General features: G+C 34.0%; 1 protein-coding gene across 4 annotated transcripts in view; it reads right to left on the bottom strand.

The window, feature by feature from the left end:
* Positions 1–1010: 1010 nt before the first annotated feature.
* The window catches only part of qtc (GRIP domain-containing protein quick-to-court), a 33576-nt gene continuing 20174 nt past the window's right edge, over positions 1011–14412 (bottom strand). For 3 of the 4 annotated variants that reach the window (XM_081992899.1, XM_081993003.1, XM_081992961.1), the window contains exons 5-12: positions 13445–13517; positions 13285–13359; positions 13058–13226; positions 12841–12998; positions 9884–10280; positions 9719–9814; positions 9489–9572; positions 1011–5874 (exon numbers count right to left, since the gene is read on the bottom strand). In XM_081992899.1, coding sequence (XP_081849025.1) covers positions 5677–5874; positions 9489–9572; positions 9719–9814; positions 9884–10280; positions 12841–12998; positions 13058–13226; positions 13285–13359; positions 13445–13517 — 1250 coding nt within the window. In that variant the 3' untranslated portion in view covers positions 1011–5676. The remainder of the gene's footprint in view (positions 5875–9488; positions 9573–9718; positions 9815–9883; positions 10281–12840; positions 12999–13057; positions 13227–13284; positions 13360–13444; positions 13518–14412) is intronic. The other variant, XM_081993051.1, reaches the window with a different exon arrangement.

Here is a 14412-nt window from a genome sequence, read left to right as displayed (position 1 = left end):
ATAACGTGAATAAACGCTGTCGATTTTGACTCGAAAGCGATGAGCTGAAAAAAAAGATCTAATTAGTTTTACCAGGTCGACTGAAAAGCCGTCAACCAGCATTTTGATTAGAAGTCCTCTGTGCCAAACCCTGTCGAAGGCCTTGGAGACGTCTAGCAGCACGGCTCCTGTCGCTTCCGTTGAACCCTTCCGTTATTTACTCGGTCATCCTCAGGACTTGGAGTTCCGTTGACAGTGTCCTCCGGAATCCAAATTGCACGTCGGGGATAACGTGCAGGTCCTCTTGTTGCTCCTTTAGCCTCTTGAGGATGATAACTTCTACCACTTTTCCCAAGGATGGCAGGAGGCTGATTGGCCGATAATTCTGAGGGAACAACGGGTCCTTCGGAATCAGCAGAAAAGTGCCTCAGTCGAAGTATTGCGTTAACAATATTCAACAAGGCAGCTATCCCGGGTCTGGGAAGTTTTCTGAGCGCAATGTTTCCTATCGCATCCCATCCTGGTGCCTTTCTAACGCTGAGGTGCCGCAGGATTTCCTGTAGCTCCCCTGACGTCGCGTGCCGGTTGGTTGGTCGTCCGGCAGAACATTCATAAGTTCGGAGTTAAGCCTTCTATGAACATGACCCATCGCCTCGGGGTACTAGTTCATGAAAGCAGGAAATTCTCAAAAGAAATGTCGATAGAATGTGACAGAACAGTTGATAATGGCAGGTTCCTGTAACATTCTGCATACCTTTCTAATGACAACTCTCTTTCCTCGTTTCAAGTATGCGCACTCTGAAAACCGTCATCATGTTGGTTTTTCTATCCGAGTTGTAAACCAAATCGATGTCAGGAAAAATTTGATGCTCAGAATCTCATTTTGGTGTCAGAATTTAGTTATTACAGTGATTTTATACTCCGAGGAAGTAACACTGATGATTAAACGATATCTTAAATTTTTGATGTGATCGTGAAATTTAAGGAATGAGGAAGTTTTTTACAGGCAATTTTTTACATTAAAACCACAGTTTAGATAACAACATAAGTATTTTTAAAATACTTTTAATACTTTATTTCTAAATTAAACAAGAAAACTTATTTGCATAAAACTTAAATAATGTAGACTAAACCGAACTATTACAGATTGCACTATCCGACCTTTAACATTATATTTCTTTATCAATAGTTACTGTAGAAAAATTAAATATATGATTTGATTTTATATCAATTCTATTTTATAAGATGGAACTATTGTTAAAGGGTGCTAGAATGTTTTTCAATGACGTAATTTTGTTTTTAGAAAACATGTGAATATCAATATTGAAAATATTACAAATACAGGTGCGACTAGACAGAATGCTGTAAAAGAAGAACTCAGTTAAAAAAAAGTTTTTGTTTTATATTAATGTTGTTTCATGTATTTTAGTAAGTCAGTTTATTTGTAGTATATGTTCATGCATCGTTGATCGCCATAAATGGAGTTAAAAATTTTAACAAACATCTCGTAATTTATCAATTTCAATATCATGATCATTCTCAAACATTTCCATTGGTCCGGGATGTGGAATATGGCGTTATAGAGTGAGCCCAGACTTTTATTGAAGGGTTCTGACACTTTTACCCAGTTATAGATCTGGATTGAGTATAGGATCATCAGTATAAGCCAAAAGGCTGCTTGGATTCTCATCTTCAGAGGCCAGCGCCTCCAGAATTTTTGCATAAAATTACTCAATAAGTACGTACGCTTATTGTACAATAAGTTAATACCTGTATGTGAAAGTGAACATGTTTTCAATTGAACTGAAAATATCAGAAAAAAGGAGATTCAAATACCGCCTACTAAGTAGGTTGTCGGTTAACCAGGATTTATATCCCTGTATCAAATTTTATTGAATAATATATTAGATGATCAAATATCCGTTTATCCCAAAATTACAGTTGGGAAATCCATTTGAGGGTATTGCCTGGTCATACTTTAAACTAAGTTCTTTAAGTGAAGGGTGGTTCAGACTGCGATAATAGAAATGAAAAGAATCACAGTCTGAAACACCTTAAAGTTTGACAGTTCAATTAGCGGTGAACCACAGTTGATGCTTTCTACACTTGACTATTTCTGAATTACATTTGATGGTAGTTGAAAATGATGTAAAAGCGGTTTCTCCAGACGCTTCATCATCATCATCTTCATTCAGACCTCTGCGTACACTGCTGGACATAGTGCTGGCCTCCCTTAGTTAAGTCCATTCTTTTTTGTGTTGAGCGCTACGAATCCAGTTTTTTTGTCAAGTTGGTGGTTTTCCTCTCTTTCTTTTATCGGATCTGGCCTTCCATTCAAATAATCGTTTCGTCCACCTGCCATTTTGCATGCAAACCACACGCCCACTTACATTTGAGTTTTGCTACATTTACGACCACATCAGACACGCCGGATCTTCTAGGTAATTATTCATTAATCAATCTCTCCATTTTGAACTGTGTTTCTTTTAGTTTCTTAGCAGAAGCGTTGGTAAGGGTTCGTGTTACGGCGCCGTAGGTTATAAACAGTAGGATACATTGGTTGAAAACTTTTCAAGCATAATGGAAGATTGTTTTTGAAAACGTCTCTTAGTTTGCCATAAGCCGTCCAGAAGAGCATAATGTTTAGTTGGCTTTGGATAGGCTTATCTTCTTCTTCTTCCACATACTGTAGGTCTTAGGCCTGTATTTTCCAAATCTCAGTTTCCTTGAGATGTTGAAGACCACGACTCTCTCCATCTCTTTCAAGATCTTCCTAAGGTGTTATACCATCTCTAGCAACTTTTGCTAGCCTTTCTCTAGCCATCCTATCTACCGTGATCATACCAGGCTCTTCTGCGTTTACTTCCCCACCTGACAATCTATTCTACCTCAGATTCATGTCTTATGTCTGTGTTTCTTTTTCTGTCAGTTAATGTGTACTCTGAGATGTTTTCATTTACGTTGTTCGAAGGATATTTGTCCCTATATCTTATGTTAACACCGGTCTAATACAGGTTTTTATATCTATTATGTTTTCTTTCAAGTATATCAACTACTTACGTCGCTTAGTCTTACCCTATCGAACGCTTTGGTGCCATCTGCCTATGGAAATAGTATCTACGATTGACCGATTTTTCCTTAACTCTTGTTCTTCCGAGATGTATACATTTTCGCTAATTTTTGCTTCTATGACTTTTGTGAAGAGCTTCTATAGCTTTCTGGACTCCTTTTCTTGTCTCCTTTCTTGAATACAGGAATGGTTATATTTTTTTCCAATAATTAGGGATTTTTTAAAATGTTAACATTTTCTTAAAGAGCTTTCTAAGTGTCTATCATTAATTTGTGATCTCCGTATTTCAATAACTCATTTGATATATTATTTAGCCTAGACGCTTTCTTGTTCTTATTTTTCTTTTTCAGTTGTACAGTCTTTTCTTCGAGTATTATGGGAGGCTCTTCCTTCAGTCTCTTCTCTTGCTTCTTCATTTTTTTTTCTCCTTTATCTTTGGGGGCATCTGCGTAAAGTTGTTTAAAATAAGCTTTCCAGTGGGACTCAATTTCTTGTGTTTGCATACATTCTTTGTGCTCAGTATATGGTAAGTCATATGCTCCATGGGCAGATGAGCTTTTCCCAATAGTTTCGTTTTATATTTCTAATTTCTGTGTTGACTCTAGTTTCTTTGTTTGAATATAATGATTTCTTTTCTCTGGTATTTGGTTGTTAATATATCTTAAGTATGCGTTTCACTGTAGCCAGAGCTATAACTTCCGGTGTATACCATTTTTTTTACATGCTCATCTTACTTGATATGCTTATCTCGTGGTCTAAATATCGGTATTTATCTATCCATTCTACCTCAGAGTTTTCAGTAATTAGTTAATTTTTAGACCCACTATTGGTGAGAGGAAGTTCTTCATATAATCATAAAAAAACTGTAAACCCATTGATTTACTCTGTTGGTCGTGTGTGTTATCAGCGATTAAGATCGTATCGTCAGCATAGCTGATATTGTTAATCCACACTCCATTTACTCTGTAAATCCTCCTGGAATATTAATTCCGAAAATGTTTGTAACATTATTCATCTTAGAGATCATATGATGAACAATGCTCAGGTTTCGACTTGTATGTTAAGTATTTCTCAACGCCACTCTCATTGGTAGACATACGAGTATTAACAACAAATACATGGTGAAAATGTACATTAGCTACCATAGAGAAGTTTCCCATGGAGATAATTATCTCTCATCCTTACAACAACAACTTCCACAAAAAATGAGTTTGGCTTAAAAAAAAGACTTGAAAGTCGAAACTTTAGCATGGTTTTCAAAATATAACCTAAAGTCTTGTTTCAATATTAAATTGTCAGCATTTTTATGTTAAAATGAGCCTGGCACGATCCCTCGTGACGTAATTAGAGACTTATAAAGTGACGTAGTTAGACTATTAACACTTGCCTAATAATGTCTTTTTTTTTGTTTTATTAATTGTTTGTTAATTTGGGTATGTTTTGCTGGAGTACGAACAATTGCAGGCCTAAAAAGTAAGAAGCTGCAATAGTAATTAAGAAACCAAGGGCATCATAAGGAGAATCAAGTATTATTTTCTATAATGCCTGTGGTGAAAAAATGTATGTTTTATAATTTTTCGAATACTATTAATTTCCATAAAAAAAAGTTTTTGGTAGACAACCCTCTAAACTTGAAAAAAGGGGCATTTACGAAAAACTTTTAAGAGGAAAAAAAGTTTTAAAATTACACACAGAAATGAAAATAAACCTTCTGAGAGAGGTCACCACGTTTCAGTTTAGCTGTTAGACACGTTGAACAATGTGAACCCGGGAGAGTCCCCTGCGTTCCATATTTGAGAAAAACATCTCAAAAACTGCATGAGTTAGAATATAAAACCGAAATAAATTTAAATAATTAAAACTTCAACCCCCTGTATCTCTTCAGGGGAACAATTTGGTCAATAGGTAACTTGGGCTCAAACATCATTTTTGATTGTCACCTATGGTTACTTTACCAATCACCCTGTATAATGGGCTAATAACAGAACGATTTTCATAGCTTAAAAGAAAATAGTGGGTGGGTATTTTTTCATTAAATAATGATTTACAGTCAGGTCTATTTCCAAGTTTTTTTCAAGTAAGAAACCCACCCAGCGTTAAAATCTTTAAGTGGAATCCTTGGTCGCTTTGAAACGATACCGATATACGAGGTATTTGTCGCACCAATGAAGTTAATCTCGGATAAGCTAGAAAGGAATACAAACTATAATACCGTATTTGTGTTGATTTGAAATGTACCTAGTTCTTTCACTTTATGCCGAAAAGTTTCCGGGAACACAATCATGTAACCTTAAACAACAAAAGTACAAAATACATGTTAATATTAAAAATGTTTGGTGATACGATAAATAATGATTTGATGAAATTGTGACGGATAATCCTACAGTAATTTATCTATAATAACAACATCCAAATACTAAAATAAATGAGAACATTATTAGTCTAAATATTCTTTGAAATGCGATTTATAAAATACAATTCCATCTAGGTTTTATAAAGTACTATAATAATATTTCTTTGCAATTAGGCACCATCACAGTTAAGACAATCTCTTCCCCAAAACTTTTTAAAATCAGCCTATATTTGGCTACAATGGTATAACAATTGCGTGCAATATAACAACAAAATTACGATAATCTAGCTTTATCAATATTAGAAATTTCGTTTGGTGAAAACCCTAAAATACTTTGAATAGCTTTCAAGTGTCCGTTGCTATTTTCCTTGTCGGTCAAGAAGTAATAAACTGCCGACTTCAAAAACTGAAGAGTGATTTCTGGATCGATTTTATTACGGCTCTTGGCTTCCATTAACTGCCTGTACATTGCCTGAAAATTTAATCTCAATAAGATTAATTTAATTTACGTGAGTAAATTGTGGGTCAGTGTAAACATGCATTTAGTTCAGATTGTGAAATTATAGTCCTATAAGTCAAGCATTCAAAAGTATAATTTACTAAGTTGTATCTCACATTGTATTTTATTTAGAAAGGATTAATGGTAGTGGTGTATTATTTAATTGCCTAACAAGTGCAGAATGTCATGATTTTCCGCACGTGATGTAAAGTAAAATTGGAAAAGTAAAATTCAGTGTTACAGAAAATTTATCAATTTTTCCAATAAATTCCAATCTGACCATTAAATTTATGGGTATAGCTGAAATTTACTTCAAAGTTCAGTTCTTTACGAACATTTTTACTCTGTATTAAATTTTTTGAAATTTTCACCGTGTTTGAGTTATTTAGCAAAAACTAATTTAATTCAACAAATTTTCAAATCAGTTGAAGTTGTGATTTGTAATTTGACCACTCTGTAACTTGGTTGTTTTTGGGAGTTCAGGGAGGTTAAATCACTCAAATTAATCGCCTTGAACTCCTCTTTCCAGCGGTATTGAGCAAAAAATTCTATTTGAAAAATTGCGTGCAGGGTGACCAAGAACATTCAATCACCATACTTTTCATGCACACCCTGTATATTGGAAGCAAAAACGGTCCTGTAAATTTACGGGGTTGGGTTAAGCAGTTAATTAGAAACGTTTTTGGTCTCTTCCATTTTTTTTGTAACTTTTACCTTTTCCGAGTTATTAGGAAAAACTAGTTTAATTCAACAAATTTTCAAATTAGTTGAAGTTGTGATTTAAAATTTGAACACTCTGTAACTTGGTTGTTTTTAGGAGTTCAGGGAGGTTGAACCACTCAAACTAACCGTCTTGAGCTCCTCTTTTCAGTGGTATTGAGCAAAAAATTCTATTTGAAAAATTGCGTGCAGGGTGACCAAGAACATTCAATCACCATACTTTTCATGCACACCCTGTATATTGGAAGCAAAAACGGTCCTGTAAATATACCGTGTTAAGTTAAGCAGTTAATTAGAAACGTTTTTCACTTCCATTTTTTTTGTAACTTTTACCGTTTCCGAGTTATTAGGAAAAACTAGTTTAATGCAACAAATTTTCAAATCAGTTGAAGTTGTGATTTAAAATTTGAACACTCTGTAACTTGGTTGTTTTTGGGAGTTCAGGGAGGTTGAACCACTCAAATTAACCGTTTTGAGCTCCTTTTTCCAGCGGTATTGAGCAAAAAGTTCTATCTGAAAAATTGCGTGCAGGGTGACCAAGAACATTCAATCACCATACTTTTCATGCACACCCTGTATACTGGAAGCAAAAACGGTCCTGTAAATTTACGGTGTTGGGTTAAGCAGTTAATTAGAAACGTTTTTGGTCTCTTCCAATTTGTTTGTAACTTACCGTTTCCGAGTTATTAGGAAAAACTAGTTTAATGCAACAAATTTTCAAATCAGTTGAAGTTGTGATTTAAAATTTGAACACTCTGTAACTTGGTTGTTTTTGGGAGATCAGGGAGGTTGAACCACTCAAATTAACCGGCTTGAGCTCCTCTTTCCAGTGGTGTTGAGCAAAAAATTATATCTGAAAGATTGCGTGCAGGGTAACCAAGAACAGTCAATCACCATACTTTTCATGCACACCCTGTATACTGGAAGCAAAAACGGTCCTGTAAATTTACAGGGTTGGGTTAAGGAGTTAATTAGAAACGTTTTTGGTCTCTTGTATTTTTTTGTAACTTTTACTGTTTATGAGTTATTAGGAAAAACTGTTTGGTGCAACAAATTTAGAAATCAGTGAAATTGTAATCTGAAGTTTGAATACTGTTAAGGACAGTTATGGACAAAATCGTTTGTAAAACCCACTTAGAGTAACCGAATCATGTTTTTAAGCACGTTTTTCAAATCCTTATTAAATTTCCTTTTTAATTACCTAAAAAAACCCTACAAAATCAGGTAAAGTCTTGGAGAAAAGTGGTGTCAAAGTATACACTGTCAGAAAGACGGTTTGAATGGACAGTTAGGGACCAAATCGTCTGTAAAACACACTTAGCGTGAGAAAAATACTATGTTTACCACATTTTTGGAATCCTCATTAAATTTTCTATCCAATAACCTGAAAAAACATTACAAAATTTGCTACAGTCAGGAAAAAAAGCGGTGTCAAAAGTTGAACTTCCAGAAACACAGTATTCGTAATTTACCAGTAATTTACCGGTCAAACTTTCCTGGTAAAGTAAAATATTTACTTTATTGGTAAACTACCCATCACTAAATATAATTCTAATGATGGGAGTAAATTTAAGTAAGGTACAGTAAAATATCAGTGCGACAGGAAAATTTACCAATTCGACTAGTAAATTTATGGGTCTAATTGAAATTTATTTGAAAGATATCATTTTCCTGTCATGGATGAAGTTAATTACATGTCATGTCATTAATTACATGTCATGTAATTAACTTCATTAAAGTAATAATACTGAATAAAAGACTGTTTTGATTAAATATTTTTACGCAAATCTGAAGATATTATTATTAAACAATTTGTAATTTACATTTACAAGCTGTATAGCAATTATCAAAATAACGGCCGAGAGGATATTTACTTTTGACGGCCTTATAATGTATAGTTCCAAAGACGACTAAACACGAGCTTTAGTAGAAAAAATCCAATCAAGCAGGGCAGCTTTAGCTGAGATTCTGAGCGAGGAAGTCACCGACATATGTGACAATGAATTTTCAGAAGTTGAGATTCTGATCCAAGTTTTAGAATAACAGTAGTAGTCACCCAAGTGCATGAAAAAAGTGCAGACGGTATTTGATACTCTAAAGAAAGCCGTAGATCAGATGGTTGCTCAGAAGCCTATATCTTTTAGTAGGATCAGAGCAACATTGCAGACCTTCTCACAGAACTATGAAAGTATTGGACAGAAGTTCAGATTACCTCTCATAACTCCCTTGAAAAAGGAACAACCTCAGAGCATTGAGCTGAAAACCTCTATAAGTTCAAGCAATTCAGTTACCAAAGTCTACACCTACCAAAGTTCATCAGTAATGCTAGGAGAGCCACCGATAATTTTAACATTAGTTCAATTTGTTGAAAACACCAAGTATCAGAAATCAACTAAACCTTACGCCACAGGCTAGCTTGACTCAAATTGAAGATTCAGTTGATTCAGTTAAAGAAGCTTTGCAAGAAATACTGAAAGTTGAAGGGCAGTTCTAAAGTTTAACCTAGCCAGACTCAGAAATTAGCTCAGATCAAAGAGCCCTTATAGAAGTTCAACGCCCTTCTAATTGAACAACAGTTTAGTGACATAAAACAAGCAGAAACGTGTTTCAAGTATCTTCAAAAGAGTTTGCGTTCTTCTGAGTCCCCTTGAAGCTCAACGTTAAGTTTTTAGAGCAACCGCTACAACAACTGTCAGCATACATTTTATGGCTGCATATTTATGGATAAATTCACGCTAACTGGCGCATAGTATACTCATTAAATCTATTCAAAAAAGGAATCATGCACTAAAATCATCTACTAATAGGTGATGTGCAAATATGTTCTACCGGGTGCACAAAAGCTAGAATCTTCTACAATGTTTTACCTTTCGTGCACCGAGTACCCAAAGTGATAGTGCCTCTTTAGCACTAAGTAATGGTTGGTTAGAAGTCGATGCGTATTCTACATCCTAAAAATACAACACGCACAATTATTGTACCAACAGCATCCCTGTTTCAAGCATATTGTGATCAACGATTGTCTTGGTTTGGTAGAATTGATTAAAGTTACCGATTGGATTAGTTTTGTTTTATATTTTGCTAATAAAAAGTTTACCTTAATATTTTCTAACTCGGTCTTGGTTACTTGTAGCTCGGTGAGCAATTCTGGTACTGAAACTCTGTTAGGATGTTGTCTAGCCATTTCCATAACCTAAAAAGTAGTACGTAAGTTTATGGTACTCACTGATTATTTGTTAGAAATATTTTAATACACACGTACAGTATTTTCGTGCTCCATTCGTGCAGCTGTTTGGCCTTTAGTGTACATTTCAAGATACGTTTGCTTTGCAGTGTCTTCCTGTTCGGACAACTTTTTGCTTGCTTCCTCTAATTGTATTTCAAGTTCTTTGATTCGTTCTTTGGCTGCATCTAGTTCAGGAACCAACTCCCAATATCTTCCGTTAATCTCCGTGATACGTTGTAGTAATTCTTCCACTTTATCATTGTGCTTTTGCTTCAGATGATATGATTCTTCCTCGTGCATGCGTATTAGTTCTTGTATCCTCTTTTCATACTCCATGATTAGTTTACTCTGCTCTGAAGACTTGTCCAAAACACTCATGTGGGCGGTACATCCTTTTTCGCAGGTTTCCACGAATTTATTTTTTAATGGTGACCTAAAATAGTTTGCAAGTTAACTAAATGGGCCTGTCCCACAATTTTTTTTTATTTCATAACTACAAAGACGGATTGAAAATATTATACCCGTATTTTTTTGTTTTCAAAAATATTAAGTCTAAATAGAAAAAAAATGATTATAAAAACTACATTAATCTCATGTTTTAAACGCCCGCCGCCGGTGACGTACTACACTATCAACCAATCAGCGACAAGAAGTGAAATAGTTGACGTGCAACAGCCAATAAAATCGCCCAGAATTACGTACGTCACATGCGCGCCAAAACAGATCTTTTAAATTTAATGGACAAATTCAAACTAATGTAGGAACATTTACGACCATAATTTTTTCTTCAAGAATATGAAAAATTAGTTTTTTGAACCTATTCTTTCGATTCCAGTCATTAAAACAAAAATTTATGATATGTGGGATAGGCCCATTATGATACAAACTGCGATGAAGAGAATTAAAAATAATCACATTTGAAAAATTTTGCAATAAATTTTTCGACTACACCTCAGTCACAACCTGTATACTCGGTATGATCCGTGGAAACTTTGAAAAAGATCATTTAGGTCATCAGAAAGAAAAAGAAAGTAACTTTTAATCCTCAAAAAAATTAGTAAATCATCATCATCATCATCATTCTTTTTGACGAGCAGTTTAGTTGAGTTTAAAGTTTTATACATACAGGGTGGTCCAGTTTTAAGTGTCAATAATTCACCATTTGATAGCCAATCAAAAAATAAGTTGACTTGCATTATGTCATTTTTCTGAAAAAGGTTTCCTAAGGAAGATACAGTCCTCCAAATTTCCATTTAAAAAATCGTTTTATAGTTTAAAACTGAACATCCAAGACTTGTAAAGTCCAAATTTGTACTGAATAGTCTAAAAACTTGCTTTCATCAGCAAGCATCGTCATCCTGGTTGAGTGTCTGAAACTGGAATTCAAGAAATAAAAAAAGTCCGGAAATCAAGACAAAGATTGTATTGTGCATGAAACTCATTTTTTACTACCAAAAATAATATAATATAATATAAAAGTTGACTTTTAATGCTAGAACTGACTTTAATAGGACTAAAGAGAATCCAAAAGTATGTTTTCAAGACTTTAATTGGTGTACAACTGAATTTTCTGGACTGGACAACAAGTCTAGAAGTAAATTAAATTTTCGGACTATTTTATTTCTAAAAATTAGTTCTCAAGACTATTATTGTAGCATTTGGTACCAAAATTTTTTACTTTAATTACTGGAGAAACTTGACTTTTGGAAATAGTTTTAACTCGATTTTTCAGTCTTAAAAATTAAAAAGCACTAAAAACAGTCTGAATTTCTTAGAGCTGCTACAATTTATTGCACCTATGAGTGTAGAAGTCAATTTAATAGTGAAGAAGCTTGAAATAACATTTTCAAGATTATGGTCAGTGGACAAACTGGCTTTTAGGCCTGATAAGTCAAAAACTTTGTAAAGATAGTCTTGAAACTCGATTTGAGGCACTGAAAACAGCCTTAAAACACTAAAAACAGTCTAGTTTATTAAGAAATACCCGAATTTTTAGCACTGAGGTGTCTAGAAGTCGATTTAATAGTGACAAAGCTTGGAATGCTATTTCAAGTCTATGAAGAATGTAAAACTTGTTTTTTAAGTTTGCTATGTCAATAACTTGGTGAAGATAGTCTTGAAACTCGATTTTCCAAGCTGAAAGCAGTTTTGAAGCACTAAAAATAGTCCAGAATTCGAAGAAAATGAAAAGCAAAGAAAAAAGCACGAAAAGTTTGTTTTCAAGACAATTTTCATGAATCTAATGTTAATGTCCTGCATCTAAGACTATTTTCAAGACTAAAATATTGAAATTTGTCTTCAAATTATGAAAACTTACTTCAAATGCAAATTTTAAGCTTCTGATGTCACTTTTTATTAGTTCAGTTACATTTTGGGGTTCAAGTCAATTTTTAAGGTTTAAATTTGTAGTAACAAATTCTTAAAAAAGTAGTTTTTATGTCTACAAGTCAATTTTTAGTATTAAAGTCTCTCGATTTGCATGAAAACTGGTTACAAACACAATTTTTAAGCTTCTAAAATTTTTATCTTTTCTAATTCAATTTTCCAAACTAAAATCTTTTAGTTTGTCTGGAAACTATGAAAACTGGCTACAATAATATTTTTTAAGCTTCTTAAGTGAATTTTCCGTTTCCAAGACAATTTTTAAGTTGGGTTAGGTTGGTTTTGGGTCTTTGACCGTAATAACGTGTAATAAAGGGCTTGTTCCAAATTTGATCAATATTGCTCCAACGGTCTGACAGTTATGACAAAAAACCGATTTTTTAAACAGAAATTTGAAAGATTGTATTTTCCTTAGGAAGCACTTTTCAGGAAAATGACATAATGAATGTCAACTTATTTTTTAATTGGCTATGGATTGGTGAATTATTGACATTTAAAACTGGACCACCCTGTATACAAGCTTGTCACATGCACAGTTTTTGTGTCATATTTAACCTGTGCTAGAGCATTGTCCAGACCTTTTGGTGACACCCTTTATAAAACCAACTCACCTGGTGTAATCATCATTAGAATGGACGGAGGAATTAGTTCCGTCCTCATAATGGCCGGAATCCGCAAAGGAACTATTTAATTCATTTGGTAAATTATTCAAATTGTGCAAAGAATCGAGAACATCCATCACTGGGGTCACATCTTCGCTAGTATTTTCCTGTCAATAAACGATCATTAAACTTAGAAAGTCAAAACCTTGGATTTAGTTAATGGTACCCTAACAGTAACAGCATCACTACTATTAGATTTATCTTCGGGCGAGTTAAGGGCGGCCTTATACAGTCTTAATTCTACTACTTCCTTGGTTAGTTTCAAAATATCACTGTCTTTCTGTTCCAAATCCTTTTTGGCTTGTTGTAGAAGATGTTTAAGTTTTTTGACTTGCCTACAAAGCATAATCATATATCAACTACAAAAAGCATAACAAGTTAGTAAAATATTACCTATGGGCTCTTTGTGTTGGAGTTAAGTAATCCTCTCCTGTAGAGCCCGCATGTTGATTGCAATGGAACACATATCTGTAATGATGACACGCCAGCATAATTGTTTTGAATTATCGCATTTGCAGTAATACGTGGAAATGATTATTAAATAATGACTTACTTCATGCTTCTCCCTGAGAAAGTGGTTCCATTCCTAGCAACACTTGCATGATCACAAGACGCCACACTACTGGCTGAAAATTAATGCAATTTCAGTAAATCGTGATCAAGAAAGCTTAACGTTGAATGTAGAACATGTACAGAAAGTGTATTCACTTTTAATGGTGGAAGAATCTGTAATATGATTGAATCAAATGTCAATCCTAATCGATTCTAACAAAGAATCTGGTTAGATTTTTTTAGGAAAGGTTCTGCTAGGTTAATCAATAAAACGAACTGATATTTTTAACTATCGCCAACGTCATCAAGTTTATTATGATAAAGAAGTAGTGTAATGGACTTTATCTCCGACAGTGCGAAAAGTATATCCTTTTCAATGCATAGAACGAGAAGAGTTTGGTTTAAACACTGGGCTTGCAGAAGTTTCAGCAACCTATATAGAATAAGTGATATTCTGTATTGTTTTCCATAAGAGAATAGTTGTCTGATCCTGTAGAAAAAAATAATGCAATACATTACCTACATTTAACATCACAAAAACATCAGCCAAAAGCATGTATTTAAAATGATGAGAATCCATTTGTATGTAACTAATAATAAGAGAAATACATTTTCTGAAACATAAATCTCTAGTGTTAAGGCATTTAATGTTCATTAAAATATGATTAATGCAAATTAATTTATACCTAGCACGCGAACTAATATATTCTGTAATTGAACTAATATGAAACAATTTCTTCAAATTGGTTTAACTATCTGGTCTTTCGACTACCCAGTGAACAAACGTTGTTAAGTAATAATGCTTGCTATCATTTATGAGAAGAACATTCATATAGGTACATACAGCTTATTGAAGATGTATTTCAAATTTATAGGGCATGTAGAACAACAATACTTGCCATTACCTCTGCTTATGCGATATAGAACTATTGGGATATGGCGATATCAACACAGAGGTGCGACAACAAA

The sequence above is a fragment of the Ips typographus genome, linkage group LG1 (genome assembly GCF_016097725.1).
Source record: "Ips typographus isolate SLU linkage group LG1, UJ_Ityp_2.0, whole genome shotgun sequence".
In the NCBI taxonomy this organism is placed as follows: Eukaryota; Metazoa; Arthropoda; class Insecta; order Coleoptera; family Curculionidae; genus Ips; species Ips typographus.
The sequence above is the reverse complement of the archived record's forward strand: the minus strand, read 5'-3'. Positions and strand labels throughout refer to the sequence as shown.